Raw genomic sequence first — 26,970 nt, forward strand, 5'->3', positions numbered from 1 at the left:
GGGTTAAAGTTTGACAGAGTACAAATGATGAAATACGGGCAAAGGAAATCAGACATTGTCAGCATGAGCATTGACCCGTGTCGTCAGGATGCAATGGAGTTGTAGTGCCAGGCTGTGCCTCTCACCTTCTACACACGGAGTAGTTGGCATTAACAACGGATATCCTGAATGGTTCTGAGCGGGACTTCTGTCCAATAGTTGACAGGTTGCCGAGCCCCAGACGCTGGTAGTCCTGGTAACCAGTCTTCTCCACCAGACGCTCCAGGTTCTTCGGATCGCTAGAGAGTGATGTGGTGAACTCTCCCTCATCAATTACTGCAGGTACAGGAACAGATGCATGGTTAGAGGTCCCACTGTCCCACAATGTTGACAGATCCTCTCTCACTAAATACAACTGCAGCACTTCTACAAACTCACTATTGCCATTCTTGTTAAACCCACAACTGATTTAACAACTTTAATATCCAAACGGGTTTCTAACAATTAATAATGTCATTACTTATGATATATATATGTTACTAAAGATATACCTTTAAGTAAAATCTCAATTTGTCTAAGTTAAAAGGGATAATTAGAAAATATACTTCCAAAAAGAAGTGAAAGAACATCTGATTTTTTCCTATGATGTGGCAAGTCTGTCATGTAACGTTCCTTAACTCTTATGAGTAGTATATTTAGAGGTTTAGAGATTAAGGTTAAAGATGTTCTGATTGAGTTGTCAGAATTTTGTTCCTACTGGAGAGATCATCGAATGCTTCACTGTTGGGGCGCTCTGACTCGCTGTCCGATGACCGTGGCGATATGTTCCGTCTCTGCATTGGTGGGGTCGGCAACACATACTTCGTCTTTCTGTTTGACTGCTTGGATTTCAGCCCAGCTTTTCTTGCAGTCTTCAGAAGGGTTCTCTTGGCAAATTGCCTGCAAATAATTACACATGAATACACAATTACACTTTGAATAAGAAAGTAAACTGTAAAACTCCACTAAATTAGAATCAACCAAACGCCACACAAAACACAAGTTGGAAAACAACTCAGATATCATCCCTCCACATTGTGACCACCCAATTCCCGTTTTGTCACCCTCTACAAGAAGGAACTTGGTGGCGAGATGTTGCCCCAGAAGGGCGATAGGGGTTGAGAAGATCATGACCGTTACCTGAGTGAGGCGTTCTTCTCCTTCTGTTTACGTAGAGGCGTGGCTTGCTGGATCAAGTGACCAGTGAACGCAAAGGTGTTGAACACACTTGGTGGGTTGCGGATCTTAATCACCAGCTTCCTGAAAGTCTCGACGTTATCGGACCCGACCTCCTCATCAAATGCTACCTTCAGCAACTGCAAGATGCAAGAAATGGGCATATAATAATCAAATCATTCACATATAGTTGTTACACAATTCACAGTCATCATCACCGTCATCATCACCATCATCATCATCATCATATAATCAAATCATTCACATATAGTTGTTACACAATTCACCCTCATCATCACCGTCATCATCACCATCATCATCATCATATAATCAAATCAGACACATATAGTTGTTACACAATTCACCGTCATCATCACCGTCATCATCATCACCATCATCATATAATCAAATCATTCACATATAGTTGTTACACAATTCACCGTCATCATACACAATTCACCGTCATCATCATCATCATCATCATCATATAATCAAATCATTCACATATAGTTGTTACACAATTCACCGTCATCATCATCATCATCATCATCATCATATAATCAAATAATTCACATATAGTTGTTACACAATTCACCGTCATCATCACCATCATCATATAATCAAATCATTCACATATAGTTGTTACACAATTCACCGTCATCATCATCATCATCATCATCACCATCATCATATAATCAAATCATTCACATACAATTGTTGGACAATTCACCATAGTCGTCGTCATCATCATCATCATCATCATCATCATCATGTAAACATTATAAACGATCATGACTATTCCATGGTAACTGCAAAATTCATAATATATTCCCATCGTCAGTCAAGACAATCACATAGATTGTGACTACGACTGTGTATGTATACCTACAACACATCTGACTGACTATGGCTGTATACCTACAACACACCTGACTGACTATGGCTGTATACCTACAACACACCTGACTGACTATGGCTTTATACCTACAACACACCTGACTGACTATGGCTGTATACCTACAACACACCTGACTGACTATGGCTGTATACCTACAACACACCTGACTGACTATGGCTGTATACCTACAACACACCTGACTGACTATGGCTGTATATCTACAACACACCTGACTGACTATGGCTGTGTACCGGGAACACATTGGACAATGACTACAACTACAACTACAACTGCGTGTACAACTACAACTACCAACTGCATACCTGGAACACAATGGACTACAACTACGCCTACGACTGCGTCTATGACTAAGACTGCGTTTACAACTACGACTGCGTACCTTGAACACATTGAGTTACAACTACGACTACGACTATGACTGCAACTACAACTACGACTGCGTACTTGGAACACATTGGACTACAACTACAACTGCACCTACAACTGCACCTACAACTACAATTACGACTGCATCTACAACTACGACTGCATACCTGGAACACATTTAATTACAACTACGACTGCATCTAAAACTACAACTACGACTGCATACCTGGAACACATTGGACCTGAGCTGAAGTCCCTCCTGCAGCCACTGGTCAAGGTGAGGCAGGTACTGCACACTGATCTTCTTCTCCTTCGTTAACGTGGCCACTGGGAACGACCGGATCACGATCTGCTCGCACGCTGGAACATCAACAGAGGCATCAACAGTGTATACAGAGGTGTACTTAGAGCTGGAACATCAACAGAGGCATCAACAGTGTATACAGAGGTGTACTTAGAGCTGGAACATCAAGAGAGGTGTAGTTAGAGCCGGGCATCAACAGTGTATACTTCACACGAACAGTGTCAAATGTGCAGGAATGCAGTGAAGGGGAACAATGGTCCTCAATTTACAAAACATAACTCTGGACAAGGATCACATTCATACCGTTACAATACCGTTTCTCTATTAACGTTGTATATATGTTTACAATAAGGTTCTACCAATGCAGGACAAATATACTTGTAGAGACAATGTCATGTTACAATCTTTGTATGATATTACAGGCCCCAGCCTTGTTGTCAGGGAGTGAATAAAACTTTTCTGCAAGCTAGCCTTCATGAATAATGTTCAAAAGATTTTACACATGGACAGTTATTAGTTAACCAGCCCACAAGAGATTCTGGTGGAGCTCCTAAAACCTTCTAGCACTGGACTCTACACAACAAATTATTATCGGTTACATGTATCATGAAATGCACACAAATCTCAATATATCAGCTCATTAAACTGCGGTAGCAATTTGCACTAGTCCTGTAGGCATTGCCACCTTCTAAATAGTTAAGGTGTCATAAGGACTAGCAGAAATTTGCCATTTTTAAGGGTTTTGCTATATGTTATCATTATAAGGGCTAGACAATAAAAACTGTTAGTTTCTACCGCTGATTAAACCATATATTGGTACCTGTATAAAAAAAATGAAACATTTTTCATATTCATTATGAAATGCATACAATGTCGAAAATATGATATGATGAGGCTCTGCACTAAAGCCGTCTGTATACTCTATGGTGAGACTATATAATATGAGAGTGGGTCACAGCATCAACATGCTCCCAGCTACGGCTTCAGGATACAACTTACACAGAGGATCACACGGCGTGCCCTTGAAGATGATCCTGTAGGTGGTGAGGAAGACAGCGCCCTCTGCTGGCAGTAGCGTGGGTCCTCCCATGTACGCCCCGAGCCCTTCTTCGCGCCCGTCCGGAAGGAGATACACCCGCAGTCCTTCCATCACAACCTCCTCTCCCGGGAGTAGGGACGGAGTGAGGATCTTCGGCTGGAATAACAGGAATATATAACACACTGGTACAATTTCCGAACATTTCAATAACAAAAGTAATGCACAGTTACTGATTGCTGATTTCTTCAAGACAGTTGGGTCCACTGAGTAGAGCACATCAAAGTGCCAGCTGTAAGCTGAAGGTGGCCCCCATACAGGTCAACAGCCAGTTCAATCATGTGGCTCCCACTGTAGCCGTCGGTTACAACAAGCATAGGGATCGGGCACCTGCTGAATCCAAGGGACACAACTCTCCCTACTGTGTTGTCTTTAACTTGTGTTATCTCAACAAAGGGCAAGGATCATAAACTGGTAAATCTGAACTTCAAATCCAAGATCAGCATATCCTGGAATCCAAGGGACACAACTCTCCATGGTAGGAATTACTGTGTTGTCTTTAACTTGTGTAATCTCTACAAAAGGCAAGGATCATAAGCGGGCAAATCTGGGAATCAAATCCAAGATCAGCGGATCCTGCGATCCAAGGGATACAACTCTCCATGGTAGGAACTACTGTGTTGTCTTTAACTTGTGTTATCTCTACAAAAGGCAAGGATCATAAGCGGGCAAATCTGGGAATCAAATCCAAGATCAGCGGATCCTGCGATCCAAGGGACACAACTCTCCATGGTAGGAACTACTGTGTTGTCTTTAACTTGTGTTATCTCTACAAAAGGCAAGGATCATAAGCGGGCAAATCTGGGAATCAAATCCAAGATCAGCGGATCCTGAAATCCAAGGGACACTACTCCCCATCACCTCTCACCTTCTGTATTGGTGGCAGCCTCTTGCTCTCCTTGTGGACGTTCTCCAGGGTCTCGATATGCATGGCCACCACACCTAGGGGAGACAACCACATGGCACTCACAGTGACAACTCCAGGGTTGGACCTCAGTGAGCCACTGGCCCATTATCTATGTTGTAAATTGACCTAAATGATGGCCACATGTCTAGAGATAATGCTGACAGAAAGAACCTGATATATATATGAGAAGCTCAAAAATAAAAAAGGAAGGACATAATGGACTGAAAGTTTAACAGAGAGACATGACGTAACACCAGGAAATAACGGCGACTCATCTGGTCTGACTTTTGCATCACAATTTATTGCAGTAATGGTTCATGTATTGTGATGCGAACCACAACAAATTGCATGCCTTCTTTCAAATGTAATTTGTTATGAACCTTTTACAGAACAAGTTTGTTGGATGTTGCTATGGTCACAATGCACGTGTACGGACGTTGGTCGCAAATTGTTTTCCATTATAGGAAAGTTCAAGTTCTGAATTTCATTTTCTCACTTATTGTCACTTATGTAAACTTTGCCAATAAGACGAAAATATGCATGATATTGAAAAAAATGAAATATGCAGGTATTTTCCAAACGTATTGTGATACCTTTTCATTAGCATTTCACACCCTGGTATATCGGTACACGGGCAAACCATGCACCTGATGTGTCACCTGTGTGTCACCTGTGTGTCACCTGTAACTCACCTGGAATCATCTGATGGAGGGACTTGATGTGCTCCTGTGTGACTCCTCCCTCGGAGCAGACCTTGTCCACAAACCTGGTCACGAACCTCACAACTGTCGACCCCACGTCTACTGTCTCGGTCTCATCAAACCCACTCTCAGCGTCAAAGCTGTCACTTTCAGCAATACTGAAAACATCAAAGAAAAACTGACAAATACACACACCATTATGTTTGTCTGTTTGTTTGTGGTTTAACGCCACACTCAGCAATATTCCAGCTATATGACGGCGGTCTGTAAACAATCTAGTCTGGAGCAGACAATCTTGTGATTGACATCAAGAGCATTGATCAACGCAATTGTTTGTTTGTTGTTTAATGCCGCATTCAGCAATATTCCAGCTATATGACAGCGGTCTGTAAAAAATTGAGTCTGGTCCAGACAATCCAGTGATTGACATCATGAGCATCGATCCACGCAACTGGTATACAATGACATGCATCAACCAAGTCATTGAGCCTGACTACCTGATCCCGTTAGTCACCTCTAACGACAAGCATAGTCGCCTTTTACGGCAAGCATGGGTTGCTGAAGACCTCTTCTAACCCGGATCTTCACGGGCACACACACCAACATGTTGAATACATAACAGAACAAAACAGTTTACATTAGGACTGAATATGTCATCTGCCATTTTATGACAATTTGAATTTATTCCAGACCAAATTAAATGGTTTACCCAATGTGTATACATCTTACTACAGTGAAACCCCTTTAACCTGGGAGGTACCATTCACAAAGAATTTCAATTCTTCCTGAGTAACAACTTTTCAGATTAATGCACCAGGAGTAAGAACCAATGTCCCATACTCCATGAAATTTCCTCAACACCTGGAAGACAGGCTTCCAGATTAGCAAACAGGGTTCAACTGCAAAGTGAACTGTTTCACCAGTAATGGCGAGTTAGATATTTGTGTTACTCCTTCCTTAGGTTATTCAATCTCATTAAAACCAGATCTTAGTTTTCACTAAACAAAGATCTGAGGACATCCCATTGCGTGTCGTGTCAGAACGACCTTTCATCTGATCAATCAGAGAATCGCTAAGAAGATCATGAAAGTGACAGTTGGAATGTGATTTTTTATCGTGCAACTTCGAAAAAAACAAACCACTCAGGGTATTACGAACGACAGTTATGGGCTTTATGTCTGTATTCACACAATCAATTAGCCATTCCAGAATGATCTTTTGTTCAGTTTTTAATTTTTTAATCGAGTTTATGTCAAGATATGTTTCGAAGCGTAGTCGAAGTTTGAAACTCGTGCTGTAGAGCTCGATAAAGCTGGCTATTGCGTAACTTCTTGTTGGTTATTCCATTGGTCGGTCAGATCTTTGTTTAGCTGTAGCGAGAACTAGGATCTGATTTTAATGAGATTGTTGGGTTACTGCAAAGACACTGACCTAGCTGTGATGTTGCTGTTGCTGTTGCTCTCGCCGTCCAGGCCCTGGGTGTTTTTCAGTGATCGACTGACGTCGAGCGGCACCCGCAGGAACACCATCCTGTTGGCGTAGTGGATGGCCTGGCTGTACACCGTCGACTCCTCGTTGTTGATCAGCTCCTGCTGGGTCATCTTGTTCAGCGTTGTGTAGATGCGCAGCTGCAACACCACGGACATAGTGTATATAGTCATGAGAGCTGAGTATCGCCTGGTATCTTGTGATACGATAGGTATCACGATACAAGCTGACAATACCACTGGTATCACGATACACCAGAACAAATAGTAAGAAATGATGAAATCACTGAAATACAACTCTAAAACCTCTTACTTCACACATATTTATAATAATCTCAAAAACAAACACTTATAATAAACAAAAAACAAGAACAAAACAGTTTGAAGTGAAGGGATGGTTATGAAATGTAATAGTTAGTGGGGGCGTCCTCTATCCCCATCACCTCATGTTCTGCCATTCAACAAGCTGCCCTATGGCTACTTCTGCCATTACGAGAGGTAACTCTATCAGTTCCTGTTCATTGTTAGCGAATCGCGATCTCACAAACTGACGATTCGAGTATCGTCTGAACCTAAGTATTGATGATATCATGGGTATTGGTTGATTGTTACAACTCTCATAGTCATTGTGTGTAGTCATTGTGTATAGTCATCATTGTATGCAGTCATCGTGTAGTCATCGTGTGCAGTCATCATTGTATGCAGTCATTGTGTATAGTCATCATTGTATGCAGTCATCGTGTGCAGTCATCGTGTGCAGTCATCATTGTATGCAGTCATCGTGTGCAGTCATCGTGTGCAGTCATCGTGTGCAGTCATCATTGTATGCAGTCATCGTGTGCAGTCATCATTGTATGCAGTCATTGTGTGCAGTCATCATTGTATGCAGTCATTGTGTATAGTCATCATTGTATGCAGTCATCGTGTGCAGTCATCGTGTGCAGTCATCATTGTATGCAGTCATCGTGTGCAGTCATCGTGTGCAGTCATCGTGTGCAGTCATCATTGTATGCAGTCATTGTGTGCAGTCATCATTGTATGCAGTCATTGTGTATAGTCATCATTGTATGCAGTCATCGTGTGCAGTCATCATTGTATGCAGTCATTGTGTATAGTCATCATTGTATGCAGTCATCGTGTGCAGTCATCGTGTGCAGTCATCATTGTATGCAGTCATCGTGTGCAGTCATCATTGTATGCAGTCATCGTGTGCAGTCATCGTGTGCAGTCATCATTGTATGCAGTCATCGTGTGCAGTCATCGTGTGCAGTCATCATTGTATGCAGTCATCGTGTGCAGTCATCATTGTATGCAGTCATCGTGTGCAGTCATCGTGTGCAGTCATCGTGTGCAGTCATCATTGTATGCAGTCATCGTGTGCAGTCATCGTGTGCAGTCATCATTGTATGCAGTCATCGTGTGCAGTCATCGTGTGCAGTCATCATTGTATGTAGTCATCGTGTGCAGTCATCATTGTATGCAGTCATCGTGTGCAGTCATCATTGTATGCAGTCATTGTGTATAGTCATCATTGTATGCAGTCATCGTGTGCAGTCATCGTGTGCAGTCATTGTATGCAGTCATTGTGTATAGTCATCATTGTATGCAGTCATCGTGTGCAGTCATCGTGTGCAGTCATTGTATGCAGTCATTGTGTATAGTCATCATTGTATGCAGTCATCGTGTGCAGTCATTGTGTGCAGTCATTGTATGCAGTCATTGTGTATAGTCATCATTGTATGCAGTCATCGTGTGCAGTCATCGTGTGCAGTCATCGTGTGCAGTCATTGTGTGCAGTCATTGTATGCAGTCATTGTGTATAGTCATCGTGTGCAGTCATCGTGTGCAGTCATTGTGTGCAGTCATTGTGTGCAGTCATTGTGTGCAGTCATTGTATGCAGTCATTGTATGCAGTCATTGTATGCAGTCATTGTGTGCAGTCATTGTATGCAGTCACTGTCAAGATTGCTTCACTTGTTTTGCATCCAGAGAGTGCTAACAAATTACAAATGTGTCAGCATTCTCTCAGCCGTTTTGTGAGTTGGGTTTAATGCCACTTTGAACAGTATTCAAGTAATGTCATGGTGTTCCAGGGTTTTGTTTGTTGTTTGTTTGTTGTTTAACACCACACTCAGCAATATTCCAGCTATTTGTAAATATATTCAGTCTGTAAATAATCGAGTCTGGACAACACAATCCAGTGATTGACATCATGAGCATCGCTCCATGCAATTGGGATACGATGGCATACATCAACCAAGTCAGCCAGCCAGAGTGAGTGAGTGAGTGAGTGAGTGAGTGAGTATGGTTTTACGTCGCTTTTAGCAATATTTCAGCAATATCACGGCGGGGGACACCAGAAATGGGCTTCACACATTGTACCCATGTCGGGAATCGAACCCGGGTCTTCGGCGTGACAAGCGAACGCTTTAACCACTAGGCTACCCGACCACCCCCCAGCCAGCCAGAAAGGGGCTTCACACATTGTACCCATGTGGGGCAATCGACCTGGATCTTCTGTGAGTGAATGCTTAAACCACTAGGCCACCCGACCACACCTCCAGTGATTGAAAGGAGTGAGTGAGTGAATATTGTTTTACACTGCAGTCAGTGATACTCCAGCGCTATAACATGCAGTCTGTGCTAGAGAAACCAGTGGTTGATAGCATGAACCCTTATTAAGGCTCTTATCTTGGAGTACAGTGGTTCATACTCACAATCATGACTACGTTGTGCCCAGAGACTGAAATGGGAGTGAGTTGTGTCATGCTGCCAGGTGCCACATTGTAACAACCTGACCCTTTCAGTCAACTCTGGGATCAAGCAGGAGATGCTACGATTCTATTCTAAATCCAGCTGATCTCAGTCTCAACCCTTTCCATGTACATCTGGGTTAGAATAGGTCTTCAGCACCCCATGCTTGTCGTAAGAGGTAATTAACTGGATCGGGTTGTCAGGATTACTGACTTGGTGGATGCCTGTCATCATATCCCAATTGGATGGAACAAACAAACAAACAAACAGTCTCCACCCTACCTGTTCAGCTGCTATCTCCAGAGCACCAATTTCCCGGGTCTTGTATGCAGAACCTGACCGCCGAGAGTCTGACGTCGTTGATGACGATCTACTCCAACTGCTAATTGAGTCCCCAGTCTGGCAAAAGAAAAAGAAAAACATATTACCACTCATGGACAGTAAAGACTTTTGATTTGGAATTTCCCAAGGGGAATATGCAGTGAAATGCATTCATAGGTGAGGACCTTTAAAGGGGCACTAGACTCAAGCTTTTTGACAGTCCCATCAACTATGACTGAAACACCAGGAAACTTGGCTTGTGTGCAAGTTAAACTTATCTAATACATATTGATCGAGCAGTTAATTATTCCCCTAATTACACTGAGACAATGTTGAGGTTTCACACAAGGCACTAACTACAAAATCTGGCCTGGCAGGAAATAGGCACCAGACCGTGGAACACATTGCCCCCTACGGTGTTGTACCTCTCTGGGTGTCGACGGACTGCGGGACCCCTCCCGGCTGACATTGACCACCAGGTGTTCCTCGTACTGCGGCAGGTAGAGCTGCCGGATCTGCTTCTGTACGTCCTGGTAGAAGGCTTGCTCCCAGAACTGCAGGTTGGCCCACACGGCATGGTCCTGGACACAGGTGTAGGCGAACTGCAGCACTCCCGTACACAGTTTCTGCACAACAAATACACAATTAGCAATATATGAAGAATTACTCCTATTCCAGAGATAGTAGATTAGCTTGACACACAAATGGACATACTGTTATGTTGCGTGAACTAACTGGTTTCCAAACGAACATACTGTTATGTTGCGTGAACTAACTGGTTCACAAACGAACATACTGTTATGTTGCGTGAACTAAGTGGTACACAAATGGACGTACTGATATGTTCTGTGAACTAAGTGGTACACAAACGGACGTACTGTTATGTTGCGTGAACTAAGTGGTACACAAACGGACGTACTGATATGTTCTGTGAACTAAGTGGTACACAAACGAACGTACTGTTATGTTGCGTGAACTAACTGGTTCACAAACGAACGTACTGTTATGTTGCGTGAACTAAGTGGTACACAAACGAACGTACTGTTATGTTGCGTGAACTAAGTGGTACACAAACGGACGTACTGTTATGTTGCGTGAACTAAGTGGTACACAAACGAACGTACTGTTATGTTGCGTGAACTAAGTGGTACACAAACGAACGTACTGTTATGTTGCGTGAACTAAGTGGTACACAGTGGAAACATCTCTTCATAACGTACATACTTCTCTTTATTTTTCTATAGTTTGCGTTTCTTGTAGCAGTGAGTATATTATCAGAATGAGTGAGTGAGTGAATTTGGTTTAAAGCTGCTCTGAACAGTATTTCAGTTATTGTGTCAGGTTCATGTTGGAAGGAAAGCCCAAAGTGATGCACGTCATCAACGATCACCACTGTGCAAACTTTTACAAACATTTAAACATAATCAGGGGCGAATGGGGATTCAAACCCATACGTATTCCGGCACAGCTAAGGGATGCAACTCTGCATTGTAAATTGCAGCACCTAGACGACTGTGCCATCCTTGTCCGACCTACTGTCATCAAAAGACATGTCAGTCAGTAATATATCAATAGTTCATTGTGGATAAACTTATCCTTTAGTTTCATATTTTTCCCACTGAGATAATTTTACAGCCCATGATAAAAATGTTCAAGTCGACTTGACCGAACAGGGGTCAGATTTATATTGAGTATGGTTTTCGGCTGCTTTTAGCAACAGCAATATCACGGCGGGGGACACCAGAAACAGGCTTCACACATTGTATTCATGTTGGGAATCGAACTGGGGTCTTTGGTGTGATGAGTGAATGCTTTAACCACTAGGCTATCCCACCGCCCCACATTCATATTGAGTAATTTTTACTGTTATTACTAGAACAAAAAGCATTTGTCTAAATGTGTGCTTCAGACCAGTGGCTAAAGTTGCCAACTGGTCTTACAACCTGGGAAATACTTACTCGACAGAATGCAGTGACAAGAGGCACCATGGCAGCGGCCACCCCACTTTCATCCAGGTTCGAGTCGTTCTGTAGAGCACAGTTGAGAAGCTTAACGACCAGGTCGAACTGCTGATTCTCCAGCATAGCCCGGTTAGACTGCACGTGGTAGTTCAACTCTTGCGTCAGTGCCAGCCGTGCCACACGACTCTTCAGCGCTCGCAGCACCGCGGGGAATATCTGAAGGAGACAGTCACATTATATATGTGTGATCCAGGTATTCAATATTTCCTGGGCTTTGAATCACCATGGAAACAAGTCTGTCATTTTTTCTTAGGTTTTCAATAACAGAATATGAATCAAAAGAAGAGAAATATATTGCAGTGTTCTAACTTAACCTGGGTCCTAGGCTACATGAAGTCCTAGCTCCAGCGGTGTTTACAGCTAGGCACTCCCTAAATCTTTCAATCTTTACACTTGTGACATGACATGGACACCTTGACTTGCATGGTTAATTGTGAACACTGTATTGGTGGAGTGAGTAGAGACGGAGGAGTCCCACAATATCCCTGTAGAGTGGGCTGCACATAGTGTACCTTCATGGGAATCCAACAAACATAGCAGCCCCTTACAGGGTTCACTCTAGGAATTCTGACATGGGCCCAAGTGACAAGCAGTAGACAAATGTAGGTCGCAAATCATAGATTTTAAATGCATTGGCCACCAAAATAGTTGCTACTTAGAGGGCTGCATAGGCTTGACCAACTTCTGAACCATATTATGGTACCCAGACATCTAAATCTAATGATTAATTTTGGTTGTCACAGAAACTTACAATTCTTGCATCTGAGATCTTGTTTTCGAAGATGAAGTTGACACAGTTCCTGAGCACCTCCAGCCTCCGCGCGTTGTTCTCCACCATCCTCTGCTTGTCTGCGAGAGCCGTGATCGGCATGCCCATCGGCACGATCCGACACTGGTGTGGACGAACGTTGGCCAACCTGCAGGAACAATGTGGGGGAAGTGAGTTTGGTTTTATGCCGCTTGGAACCTTATTTCAGTTACGTCACGACATGGGGCAGTGAAATGGGGGAGGAAAAACCGAAGTGATGCGAGTCTCAGATGTACACTTCTTTGGTGAAATAAGTTTGAGTGACTGAGTGAATGAATGAGCAGCGTTAGAAATTGGTACTAGTCCTGTAGTTCTTGCCAAACTGCCCAATAGCTAAAGTATCATAAGGACTAGAAGAAATTTGCCATTTTTAAGGGTTTTGTTATATGTTATCCTTATAAGGACTAGTAGACTAAATATGTTAGTTTCTACCCCAGGTGAGTGAGCTGTTTTTTTACGCCACTCTCAGCAATTAACCACTAAGCTACCCACCAGACTGGAACAAGTTTGAAACAGTAAATGGGTTTTCCCATCACAAGACCATGGCACTCACTTAGACTTAATACTGTGTTTGGCGAGGCCCTCGTCGATGATGTCCTGCACTGTGTTGGCGTTCAACATCTGGAATGGTGGCTGGTGGATGCGGGCGTACGCTCCTTCTGTTGGCTTGGGGACCTTCTGGACGTACGGCTGGGGGTTGGGGTTCTCCTGCATCAGCAACATGTACACGGGCTTACATACATCCCACCACTGTCAGCTGACTGACACCTAAACCTGGTGAACTGCATCAGCAACATGTACATGGCTTACATACATCCCACCCCTGTCAGCAGACTGACACCTAAACCTGGTGAACTGCATCAGCAACATGTACACGGCTTACATACATCCCACCCCTGTCAGCAGACTGACACCTAAACCTTGTGAACTGCAGTGAGTACACAGGAATAACAAGTTCTGATAATAAATACATCATACATTAAATGTTTACGACAAAGTTGAACACAACCGATATCAGTTGGGTGCACATTCTGGGTGAGTGCATTTCATTCCAGGGCCCCGTTCCACAAAGAGATCTTAGCGCTAAGATGATCTTAACACCGATACTTGACCATGGACCAAACATAAAAGTAGCAATCAGATCCCTTTGTGAAACATAGACCTGGTTCTTGTATACAGTGATGGGCGTTTGAGAGTAAACAAGGATTAGGATTCCTGTGGTGGTGAGTGGGTTGGGTGAGTGCTTGTCGGGACATTCCAGCCATAGCAAGGAGGGAACATCAAAGAAGGGTGTCACACATGGGTGGGTTGGGGCGAGGTTGTGGTTTAGGATGGAAGAGGGGTTGAGGATGTGGTTTAGGATGGGGAGAGGTTGGGGCTTAGGTTGGGGCTTAGGATGGGGAGAGGTTGGGGGTGAGGTTGTGGTTAAGGATTGGGAGAGGTTGGGGGCGAGGTTGTGGTTAAGGATGGGGAGAGTTTGGGGGGAGGATGTGGTTTAGGATGGGGAGAGGTTGCGGGTGAGGATGTGGTTTAGGATGGGGAGAGGTTGGGGGTGAGGTTGTGGTTAAGGATTGGGAGAGTTACGGGGCGAGGATGTGGTTTGAAAATTGTGTCATCCATATCTTACATAAACAATTGTGATGAAATAAAGCCTTAATTTACCAAAACAGACTTATTATTATCAATCATGTCAATTGCCAAACACAGAGTAATCCATGCATAAACGTGTCCCCACTCACCAGTGGCATGAAGTGTGTTGATGTTCTTTGGGACTATTTTTGCCAATTTGCTCAAAGTTACTTCTCTGATACTTATCGATAATTGATCTGTAGTGATAGCCAGCCCTTGTAAATAAAGAGATCGCGGAGCACTGTTGTGAGTTCTTACATGGAGATGCAGCTGGTGAGCCAGGTCCTTCACATGTTCCATCATCTTGTCGGGGTTCAGCCGCTCTTCCCGCAGGTGGTCTTGCATAGTGGCATACACCTGCACAGACACACACATCAGCTCAGGGAGGAACATGGTCATACTTATCATGCTGCACGTTGTCCTGGATACTGGTCTTGTCACTCTGAGCATTATTGGGTATGCTTTATCTGAGCAGCATTATTAAACAGGTATGTTGCCTCTCTAAGCATTATTACACAGGTATGTTGCCTCTCTGAGCATTATTACACAGGTATGTTGCCTCTGAGCATTATAACACAGGTATGTTGCCTCTCTGAACATTATTACACAGGTATGTTGCCTCTGAGCATTATAACACAGGTATGTTGCCTCTCTGAGCATTATTACACAGGCATGTTGCCTCTCTGAGCATTATAACACCAGTATGTTGCCTCTCTAAGCATTATTACACAGGTATGTTGCCTCTCTGAGCATTATAACACCGGTATGTTGCTTCTCTAATCATTATTACACAGCTATGTTGCCTTTCTAAGCATTATTACACACGCATGTTGCCTCTCTGAGCATTATTACACAGGTATGTTGCCTTTCTAAGCATTATAACACCGGTATGTTGCCTCTCTAAGCATTATTACACAGGTATGTTGCCTCTCTGAGCATTATAACACCGGTATGTTGCCTCTCTAATCATTATTACACAGCTATGTTGCCTTTCTAAGCATTATTACACAGGCATGTTGCCTCTCTGAGCATTATTACACAGGTATGTTGCCTCTCTGAGCATTATAACACCAGTATGTTGCCTCTCTAAGCATTATTACACAGGTATGTTGCCTCTCTGAGCATTATAACACCGGTATGTTGCTTCTCTAATCATTATTACACAGCTATGTTGCCTTTCTAAGCATTATTACACACGCATGTTGCCTCTCTGAGCATTATTACACAGGTATGTTGCCTCCCTAAACATTATTATACAGGTATGTTGCCTCTCTGAGCATTATTACACAGGTATGTTGCCTCTCTGAGCATTATTACACAGGTATGTTGCCTCTCTAAGCATAATTACACAGGTATGTTGCCTCTCTAAGCATTATAACACCGGTATGTTGCCTCTCTAAGCATTATTACACCAGTATCTTGCCTCTCTAAGCATTATTATACCGGTATGTTGCTTCATTATTACACTGGTATGTTGCCTCGCTAAGCATTATTACACCGGTATGTTGCCTCGCTAAGCATTATTACACCGGATTTGTTGCTTCATTATTACATAGGTATGGTGCCTCGCAAAGCATTATTACACCGGTATGTTGCCTCGCTAAGCATTATAACACCGGTATGTTGCTTCATTATTACACCAGTGTTACAACATTAACAACATGCTTTCTGTTCTGCAATTCTTGAAGCTACTTACAATCCACATAGGAACAGTATAATGCATTATTTCAGATTCTCAAACTCACTCTGAAGGTTCAATTTCTTGGAAATAAAAACTCTGTGAGGCTAGGATTTGACAAAATGATTCCAAACTGACGTACCTCATCAAAAATATCACAGACTCTGTATGGCGGCCCCCTCTCAGCCACGAACGCACCGAAGCCCATCCCGTCCAGCACACGTAGGATAAAATCATCATCAACCATACCTCGCTGACCTAAAAAACTGGCCTGGAAAACACAACACACTTGTTAATGTGGGCATCATTAGTTGTTGGTCACAAAAAGACGTTTTTGCTGCTTTACATCACAGTCAGTGTTGGATATAATGAACTGTCCCATGCCTACAACCAAGTGACAGAGCCTGACCACCGGGCTCCCAAAGTGGTGAGTCATGCAACTGAACAGACACTCCACGCATGCAGTATTGAGTGACTCCATGTGGTTTTACATTCAGTCTGCAGTGTTACAGCTGTGCCTCAGAGAGCTGACAGGGCAAACCAGTGGTTGACAGCGAGGTACAATGACGTGCAAGTAACTAGGTCAAACATTGTAACCATCCAAATCCCATTAATCAAGCACCCATTGGGTGAGGTGAACCTATTCTGCACCCTCTACCGCCAGGGATTAATTTCTTTGTTGTTTAACACCACACTCTGCAATATTCCAGCTATATAATGGCGGCCTGTCAATAATCGACTCTGGACCAGACAATCCAGTGATTGAAATCACAAGCATCATTCCACGAAATTGGGATACGATGACATGCATCAACCAAGTCAGTAAGCCTGACCACCCGATCCCTTTAGTCGCCTCTTACAACAAGCAAGGATCTTTACTGGTACCAAGGGATTAGTGATTGGTAAGGCCTTTCATATTGTTTTTTTTTCACCATCAATATCTGTAACGAATGTACATGACACGTCGCTTACCTTATGAAATGTGATGAAAGGTTCGGGATGGATACGGATGATGGTGAGACAAGAACGATAACCAGTGAAGATATCGGCAAACATGCGGATGAACACAGCCCGGATCTCCTTGTCCTGAAGGCAGAGTGGTCACAGAGTGAGTGAAGGGGTTTGGTCTGAACAGTATTTCAGATATATCTGTCACAGCCTGTCTGTTGTCTTCAGTGGTTGGCGCCATAACGGGCTTCCTAATGTTACATGTGCAGCAGCCACCAGGCAGCTCAACTTCTACAACTCAACAAGTCACTTACCAAGAATGGCTAACACTTATATCTATAAAACCCTGATAAAAATACATCAGGAAGAGGAAGGGAAACAGTTGATGCTTATTTGTCTGTGCCTGATATATGTTTCTTGATGCATGTCACTGTTTTCTTTTAATGCCAAATCATGATATTCTTCTATCAAGTCAACATTGTTCTTGTGTGTAACTGTGTCAGTATAAAGTACAACACACTGTCAACATTGTTCTTGTACATAGCTGTGTCAGTATAAAGTACAACAATCTGTCAACATTGTTCTTGTATATAGCTGTGTCAGTATAAAGTACAACACCCTGTCAACATTGTTCTTGTATATAACTGTGTCAGTATAAAGTACAACACACTGTCAACATTGTTCTTGTATATAACTGTGTCAGTATAAAGTACAACACACTGTCAACATTGTTCTTGTATATAACTGTGTCAGTATAAAGTACAACACACTGTCAACATTGTTCTTGTGTACAACTGTGTCAGTATAAAGTACAACACACTGTCAACATTGTTCTTGTGTATAGCTGTGTCAGTATAAAGTACAACACACTGTCAACATTGTTCTTGTGTACAACTGTGTCAGTATTAAGTACAACACACTGTCAACATTGTTCTTGTGTACAACTGTGTCAGTATAAAGTACAACACACTGTCAACATTGTTCTTGTGTACAACTGTGTCAGTAGATACTTACTCTCTGAGTAGCAGGGGAGGGTTTCCGTGGTGATGGAGGAAATGCATAGTCAGCACTCAGTAATTCTGTATTTTGAATCTACAACATGGATATTATCAACATGAGAACAACACAGTCAACAAACACAGTCAGCATTCAGCAATAGCCCAACAACATGATGAAGGCCTGTAAATAATCAAGTCTGGGCCAGACAATCCAGTGACTGGTATAATGAGCAATGACTATGACTATGATTATGGTTTAAGTTATCCCAGTCCTGTTCAGAATCGGGTCAGTTAAAGGGGTACTCACCATGGTTAAAGCTTTCATGGTCCTGTTCAGTAGGGGAACAGAGAGACAGTTAAAGGGGTACTCACCATGGTTAAAGCTCTCATGGTCCTGTTCAGTAGGGGATCAGAGACACAGTTAAAGGGGTACTCACCATGGTTAAAGCTCTCATGGTCCTGTTCAGTAGGGGATCAGAGAGACAGTTAAAGGGGTACTCACCCTGGTTAAAGCTTTCATGGTCCTGTTCAGTAGGGGATCAGAGAGACAGTTAAAGGGGTACTCACCATGGTTAAAGCTCTCATGGTCCTGTTCAGTAGGGGATCAGAGAGATAGTTAAAGGGGTACTCACCCTGGTTAAAGCTTTCATGGTCCTGTTCAGTATGGGGTCAGGGATGCTGGGGATGCTGACACACTCTGGTATCCTCACACTGCCTCCGTCTAGGTCAACAATTATCACATCCAACTGAAAGATCCGAAATAAGTCATCAGTACTGTAAAAATAATTACAGAATAACACCAACAATAACATTAACTATCTGCTGCCTCAAATGAGTTTGGCATTGAGCAAAAATCAAAACCGCACCCTCTAACAAATGAGGAGACTTTTCTAAATGATCCTCAAGCATGCAAAGATGTATTCCTGAGAATGAAACTGTAGGGGGGGGGGAGAGAGAGAGTCCTCATGATGTATAAGTCGAGTTGAGTAATGGCCATTCTGCTGCTCGTTTCAATCAGGAAAGAAAAGAGAAACTGATAGCAAAGATATACCCATCTCAAACAAAGCTTTGGTGGCTTTTGGATCTACAGTATTCATGATAACAGAACAAAGATTTAATAAACTTCCTAACCGACTCACTAAGAAGCAAAGATATACACAACCTCATTAAAACAAGATACTCCAATATAAAGCAAAGGTATACACAACCTCATTAAAACAAGATACTCCAATATACAGCAAAGGTATACACAACCTCATTAAAACAAGATACTCCAATATACAGCAAAGGCATACACAACCTCATTAAAATAAGATATTCCAATATACAGCAAAGATATACACAACCTCATTAAAACAAGATACTCCAATATGAAGCAAAGGTATACACAACCTCATTAAAACAAGATACTTCAATATACAGCAAAGATATACACAACCTCATTAAAACAAGATACTCCAATATAAAGCAAAGGTATACACAACCTCATTAAAACAAGATACTCCAATATGAAGCAAAGGTATAAACAACCTCATTAAACAAGATACTCCAATATACAGCAAAGGTATACACAACCTCATTAAAACAAGATACTCCAATCATGAATATGAAGCAAAGGTATAAACAACCTCATTAAAATAAGATACTCCAATATGATACCTCTCTGCATTAAGATCTGAGGACGATTCCATTGGGTCAGGTGAGTTTTCTAACCTGATTGTCAGTGTTGAGGCTCTTAAATTCTTGGTGTCTGATTTCTGTATCTTGCAAAAGAGCCAAAATGACCGGCTCATAATGAGTGGATATTCTTTTGTACAAATTAAAACTTTCAAATCAAGGTGCTAAAGAAATGAAGCCAAATGTTCTTAGAAAGCTGACATCTGATTTTCTCAAGAGCCAACGCATCCTTCATTTAAACTGGGCAGTAAAAGAAAGCGCACGGTTAATCTGACACAACTCCCGGGGAGGGTCCTCAGATCTTCAAGCAGAGAGGTATGGTATCAGAGTAACAGGTCTGATTATAGTGACATTGTACATAATCAAAACAAAGCCACTACACAATGACATAAAATTTTAGTTACTTGAAAACAAAAGCATAATATCATCATTCAGTCAAGTGAACCCTTCACAACTCCACAGGAAGCATTGACTCATCATTCAGTCAGGGGAACCCTTCACAACTCTACAGGAAGCAATGATTCATCATTCAGTCCAGGGAACCCTTCACAACCCTGCAGGAAGCAATGATTCATCATTCAGTCAGTCAAGGGAACCCTTCACAACTCCACAGGAAGCAATGATTCATCATTCAGTCAGTCAAGGGAACCCTTCACAACTCCACAGGAAGCAATGATTCATCATTCAGTCAGTCAAGGGAACCCTTCACAAATCCATAGGAAGCAATGATTCATCATTCACTCAGTCAAGGGAACCCTTCACAACTCCACAGGAAGCAATGATTCATCATTCACTCAGTCAAGGGAACCCTTCACAAATCCATAGGAAGCAATGATTCATCATTCACTCAGTCAAGGGAACCCTTCACAACTCCACAGGAAGCAATGATTCATCATTCACTCAGTCAAGGGAACCCTTCACAACTCCACAGGAAGCAATGATTCATCATTCAGTCAGTCAAGGGAACCCTTCACAACCCCACAGGAAGCAATGATTCATCATTCAGTCAGTCAAGGGAACCCTTCACAACTCCACAGGAAGCAATGATTCATCATTCAGTCAGTCAAGGGAACCCTTCACAACTCCACAGGAAGCAAGTCTTGAACTCATGCATGACTCAACACAGCATCTGTTATGCACATGCAGTGACCAGTACTGAAGCCGCAAATTAAACATAGCAACAAGTCATGGAGGAGAAGAACTCATCAATATTTGGGTGATCATAATCAGAAGTGTTGTGAATAAAGTCAAGAAACATCAGTGTAATGACAAAGAGTGGTGCAAATAATTTTGATAACATTACAAATGATACTTGGTAAGACTTTGAAAAAACATAAAAATATGATATTGATAAAAAATCAGAAATGATATCATAATTAATCCATTAATAAGATTATCAATATCATATTAATCATATTTGAAAAAAACCCATTTAATAAAAACTGTGAGTGTGAGTGTGTGTGTGTGTGTGTTCGTAGAGAAAACTATGTACCTATGTAGGAGAGTTAGTGACATAGTTAGGTGCCTTCATATTGAATGATTTCACATCACATGCTGATGAAGGACTGTGTGAGTGAGGTTGGCTTTTCCAGCAATATCACGGAGCTGACACCAAGCGATCTTCCTGCCCACTTTAAACACTAGGCTACCCCATCATGATTATCTGCATTTAACAGATGTGAATACTAAGCTGATTTCTTCGGGAATGCGAGACAACGGAAGAACAACGAGGCTATTCCAACACCCCTAAACATGATTATTAATCTATGCAGGCAGGGCCCCGTTCCACAAAGTGATTGTAGCGCTGAGACGATCGTAACTCCCATACTTTAACTTAGACCTACGACAGTCCTAGCGCTAAGATCACTTTGTGGAATGGTGCCCAGGATAGTAAGTGGATTTCTTGGAGGCACTAGCCGGGTAAAGGTGACATCGTGTGATGCTGCTGGTTGATGCAACAACTCTAGAAACATACCAGTGGAAGGCAGCAAAGCATGCGACCCAGGATCATCACAGAGGCGGCAAATAGATACGTACGTGACCTACCAAATCAACCACGTCATTGCGCAGGGAGGCGTGCACACCCGCAATGAAAGGTGTGGGCGTGTTGAGTACCTCCAGCAGGGAGGCTGGGAGGATAGGGATGTACACGTAGCTGAAACACAAACGCTGCATCGTCAGACAAGGGCTGCACTGTTACATTCACTGCAGTGGACATGGTCGTATTTAACTTTTAACATTTTAACTGAAGAATGTTCTTGTCTTTAACCTAAGAACTATTTCAGCGAGCCCTCAGTTGAAATTACTAAAGAGAAATTCTCAAGGATCAGTGGACTTCGCGTTTTTCTGTTAATATTTTAGAGACACACCAATATTTGAGTGGGTATAAGACTCTCCTATATTTGACTGGGAACAAGACTCCCCTATATTTGAGTGGGTACAAAACTCACTCATATCTAAGAGGGTACATGACTCCCCTATACTTGAGAAGTTACAAGACTGCTCTCTATTTGAGTGGGTACATGACTCACCTATATTTGAGTGGGTACATGACTCACCTATATTTGAGTGGGTACATGACTCACCTATATTTGAGTGGGTACATGACTCACCTATATTTGAGTGGGTACATGACTCACCTATATTTGAGTGGGTACATGACTAACCTATATTTGAGTGGGTACATGACTCACCTATATTTGAGAGTGTACAAAACTCACCTATATTTGAGTGGGTACAAAACTCACCTATATTTGTGAGGGTACAAAACTCACCTATATTTGAGAGGGTACAAAACTCACCTATATTTGAGAGGGTACAAAACTCACCTATATTTGAGAGGGTACAAAACTCACCTATATTTGAGAGGGTACAAAACTCACCTATATTTGAGAGGGTACATGAGAGACACAAAGGCATGGGCTGTTGCCGTCAACCGTGAGTAGCTGAATGAGTGGAACAGGATCTTGTGATCAGTCAAGGCTGCTGTGAACACTGTCATTGCGTTGTTGATCCCTGCAACCCCACAAAACAATTTCCAAATATTATCTTGTTTGGCTCGGTCTCCAATATCACCGATGACAATTACAGCCCTACTACATTATCATTGACTTCCACAGTCCCAGGTCTATTAGTCCAAAATCCATAATCAACATGTACTATGTACTATATGCAATACAAGATAGGGTCTTTGTAAGTGTAACATAGGGGTTCTACTTCCTTTTTCAAAAAAGTTATTGGTGTATTCAAATCTAACATTCACATTGTTGATTTCAAACAAATCGCAGGAAGTCCTTGCCAAAGTGCCCAATATTTAAGGTATCATAAGGACGAGTAGAAATTTATAAGGATTTTGCTACATGGACTAAAACTGTTTCTACAGCTGAAAGATATATTTTTTCGAGTCATCCCTTTATCATATGTACAAAGGACATGTCTCAATACAATTAACTGTATCCATATGTCAGCTAAGAGCTCACCTAGCTGGTCAAATACGAGGGCTACGTTGTATTTTGTTACTGGGAGTGTTGAACTTAGAGGGGGCTGGAGTGCCTGCCGATCACCCGCTCCTATAGAGAACCGCACCTGGGGCCCACCTGCAACAGCAACAACACCATCAGCATCCACTAAGTGCAACAACAACAACAACAACACTGTCAGCAGCATCCAGGTGCACCAACAGTATTGTTAGCATCCACCAAGTGCACCAACAGCAACAACACTGTCAGCATCATCCAGGTGCAACAGCAAGAACATTGTCATCATACACAAGGTGCACCGGCAACAGCATCACCACACACCAGCAACAGCATCACCACACACCAGCAACAGCATCACCACACACCAGCAACAGCATCACCATACACCAGATGCACAAGCAACATCATCACCATACACCAGCAACAGTGTCACCATACACCAGCAACAGCGTCAACATACACCAGCAACAGTGTCTACATACACCATGTACACCAGCAACAGCATCACCATACACCGGGTGCACAACAACAGCATCATTATACACCAGGTGCACTCACAACAGCATCACCATACACCAGCAACAGCATCACCATACACCTGGTGCACAACAACAGCATCATTATACACCAGGTGCACTCACAACAGCATCACCATACACCAGTAACAGCATCACCATACACAAGCAACAGCATTACCATACACCTGGTGCACAACAACAGCATCATTATACACCAGGTGCACTCACAACAGCATCACCATACACCAGTAACAGCATCACCATACACCTGGTGCACAACAACAGCATCATTATACACCAGGTGCACTCACAACAGTGTCACCATACACCAGCAACGGCATCAACATACACCTGGTGCACAACAACAGCATCATTATACACCAGGTGCACTCACAACAGTGTCACCATACACCAGCAACGGCATCAACATACACCAGCAACAGCATCACCATACACCTGGTGCACAACAACAGCATCATTATACACCAGGTGCACTCACAACAGCATCACCATACACCAGTAACAGTATCACCATACACAAGCAACAGCATTACCATACACCTGGTGCACAACAACAGCATCATTATACACCAGGTGCACTCACAACAGCATCACCATACACCAGTAACAGCATCACCATACACAAGCAACAGCATTACCATACACCTGGTGCACAACAACAGCATCGTTATACACCAGGTGCACTCACAACAGTGTCACCATACACCAGCAACGGCATCAACATACACCAGCAACAGCATCACCATACACCTGGTGCACAACAACAGCATCATTATACACCAGGTGCACTCACAACAGCATCACCATACACCAGCAACGGCATCAACATACACCAGCAACAGCATCACCATACACCTGGTGCACAACAACAGCATCATTATACACCAGGTGCACTCACAACAGTGTCACCATACACCAGCAACGGCGTCAACATACACCAGCAACAGCGTCTACATACACCAGATACATCAGCAACGGCGTCTACATACACCAGATACATCAGCAATTGTGTCAACATACACCAGCAACAGCGTCTACATACACTTGATACATCAGCAACAGTGTCAACATACACAACCAACGGTGTCAACACACACCAGATACACCAGCAATAATGTCAACATACACCAGCAACAGCGTCTACATACACCAGATACATCAGCAACAGTGTCACCATACATCAGCAACAGCGTCTACATAGTGTCACCATACACCAGCAACAGTGTCACCATACACCAGCAACAGTGTCACCATACAGCAGCAACAGTGTCACCATACACCAGCAACGGCGTCAACATACACCAGATGCATCAGCAACAACACTCACACTGCTGTTGTAGTGGGGATCTGCTGTGCCCCTGGACTCCATACTGCTACATACCTGGAGGGGGCACCTGCACACAGCCCAGGATGTTGCCCACGATGGTCTCCATCTGCACCTGCAGGTTCTCCGTGTACACCGTGTAGATGAGCCCCAGGCAGTTCTGTAACAGTCAATCAGTCAGTCAGTCACATCACACGCTTCCAGCTTAAGGTGGACGGCAACGCCAACATGACACTTCACAAGTATTTTGTTGAAAGCCACAAGCTTGGGCATACTGATTGAGGATCATATAAAGGCCAGTAGGTAATGATGGAGAATAAATTTCCCTATGGTAACAAATTAAAATCTTATGTAATTTATCTTGTGATAAACTAGTAGGTTCAGTTTCTAAAGCAGAGCTAAACTTCAGATTGGCTAGCTAAAGTAACAAGCTTGTGGCTCCCAAAACAACATACCTAGCTGATCTGACTATCTACTTATGTTGAAATTTATATTTGAGCCTAACTGATCATTTTCAAGACGTAATAGGAACTAATAACCTGTTGTTTTTCATTGTGTAGCTTGTAGATATATCCATTCCAATGATTCAAATACAAACACTCCGATGAAGCTGGCAGTGCAGTCCCAATATAAGAACATCAGAATTTCTTGAAACAATACCAGAAAAACACATGTTCTGTGTCCTTAGAATTTCAATTACTACTTTCAAAATCTAATCAACAGTAAATCTTAGTTTTAAACATTTTACTGGCACTTCTTGCATTGGGCTTAAAGGGAGATAACTCTTATGACCATGTATTCCTGATCCCTTTGGCACTGATGGAGGGAGGAGGATGTTTTGAGAGAAAAGCCTGGTACAAGGTCTATGCAGCAAGCTGTGGCTGCAGCAGAGCTGGATCATTCAATTAGGAGTCAATCGTAGCACTTTTTGGAATTCCACAATCACTGAACTGTTCATTGTTGTACCTTAACGTCAACCTGCAAAACTGCGGGGTTGCCTCATGCTTGAGTGAGCGAGTATGGTTTTACGCCGCTTTAAGCAATATTCCAGCAATATCACGGCGGGGGACACCAGAAATGGGCTTCACACATTGTACCCATGTCGGGAATCGAACTTGGGTCTTCGGCATGACGAGCGAACGCTTTAACCACTAGGCTACCCGACCGCCCCCCTCATGCTTGAACATGGGCCTATGCCTGCTGCACTAAAGTGTCCCAAGAGTTTGATTTTCATAATCTCTGTGTTTTACTCATGAATATTGCATGAGATAAAGAGGAAACACGAGGTACTAATCCTATATTATTTCAGTTGAGGGGTCCGTCCCTCCAGGGGATCCCAGTTCTCACCCTGAAAGCCTCGAAGTAGTCGAGCCTGGACATGAGCACGAGACTTTTGGGAGCAAACATGAGGGAATGATGAACCATGTTGGGTTCTTGGTCGTCCCCGTCTTGGTCGTCGGGGTGGGTGGGCGTCATGGCGATGGTCTCGTAGAAAGTGAAGGATGCACAGTAGTGGCGGTCTGCATCGATGTCGGTCAAAACAGCGACGTAGAAGGAAGGCTGTTGTCTCTGAGTGGAGAGAGTCCATCCTGTTGGCTGACAAAACTGAAACAACCAATACATCCAATAGCCAGATGAACTTGGAAAAGATACCATAGTACTCTATTACTGCAGAGATACCTTCAAGAAACAATACATAAATGGTTGAATGTTCGTCAACTGAATGTTCATGGATTGACTGTGGTGAATGTTCATGTGGTTAATGTTCATGAATGTCAATCGATTGACTGAGGGCCACTAGCCCACCCTGAATTTTGCTA

At 42.9% G+C, this 26,970-nt stretch overlaps 1 protein-coding gene across 11 annotated transcripts in view; it reads right to left on the reverse strand.

Moving 5' to 3' along the window:
- Positions 1 to 26,970, reverse strand: part of LOC124149792 (myotubularin-related protein 13-like) — a 135,623-nt gene that overhangs the window by 35,583 nt on the left and 73,070 nt on the right. For 7 of the 11 annotated variants that reach the window (XM_048385925.1, XM_048385922.1, XM_048385921.1 and 4 more), the window contains exons 3-25: positions 26,498 to 26,755; positions 25,208 to 25,310; positions 23,288 to 23,404; positions 22,691 to 22,823; positions 21,846 to 21,963; positions 18,764 to 18,877; positions 18,148 to 18,225; positions 17,158 to 17,271; positions 16,328 to 16,456; positions 14,766 to 14,864; positions 13,432 to 13,586; positions 12,822 to 12,987; positions 12,008 to 12,226; positions 10,475 to 10,675; positions 10,011 to 10,127; positions 6,919 to 7,115; positions 5,479 to 5,645; positions 4,748 to 4,821; positions 3,783 to 3,978; positions 2,706 to 2,839; positions 1,159 to 1,334; positions 737 to 918; positions 126 to 315 (exon numbers count right to left, since the gene is read on the reverse strand). In XM_048385925.1, coding sequence (XP_048241882.1) covers positions 126 to 315; positions 737 to 918; positions 1,159 to 1,334; positions 2,706 to 2,839; positions 3,783 to 3,978; positions 4,748 to 4,821; positions 5,479 to 5,645; positions 6,919 to 7,115; positions 10,011 to 10,127; positions 10,475 to 10,675; positions 12,008 to 12,226; positions 12,822 to 12,987; positions 13,432 to 13,586; positions 14,766 to 14,864; positions 16,328 to 16,456; positions 17,158 to 17,271; positions 18,148 to 18,225; positions 18,764 to 18,877; positions 21,846 to 21,963; positions 22,691 to 22,823; positions 23,288 to 23,404; positions 25,208 to 25,310; positions 26,498 to 26,755 — 3,437 coding nt within the window. Of the gene's footprint in view, positions 1 to 125; positions 316 to 736; positions 919 to 1,158; positions 1,335 to 2,705; positions 2,840 to 3,782; positions 3,979 to 4,747; positions 4,822 to 5,478; positions 5,646 to 6,918; positions 7,116 to 10,010; positions 10,128 to 10,474; positions 10,676 to 12,007; positions 12,227 to 12,821; positions 12,988 to 13,431; positions 13,587 to 14,765; positions 14,865 to 16,327; positions 16,457 to 17,157; positions 17,272 to 18,147; positions 18,226 to 18,633; positions 18,682 to 18,763; positions 18,878 to 21,845; positions 21,964 to 22,339; positions 22,375 to 22,690; positions 22,824 to 23,287; positions 23,405 to 25,207; positions 25,311 to 26,497; positions 26,756 to 26,970 lie in introns of those variants that run through there. The other 4 variants (XM_048385931.1, XM_048385923.1, XM_048385929.1 and 1 more) reach the window with 3 other exon arrangements.

This window comes from Haliotis rufescens, unplaced genomic scaffold (assembly GCF_023055435.1).
Source record: "Haliotis rufescens isolate VD_foot unplaced genomic scaffold, xgHalRufe1.0.p SCAF_6, whole genome shotgun sequence".
NCBI lineage: Eukaryota > Metazoa > Mollusca > Gastropoda > Lepetellida > Haliotidae > Haliotis > Haliotis rufescens.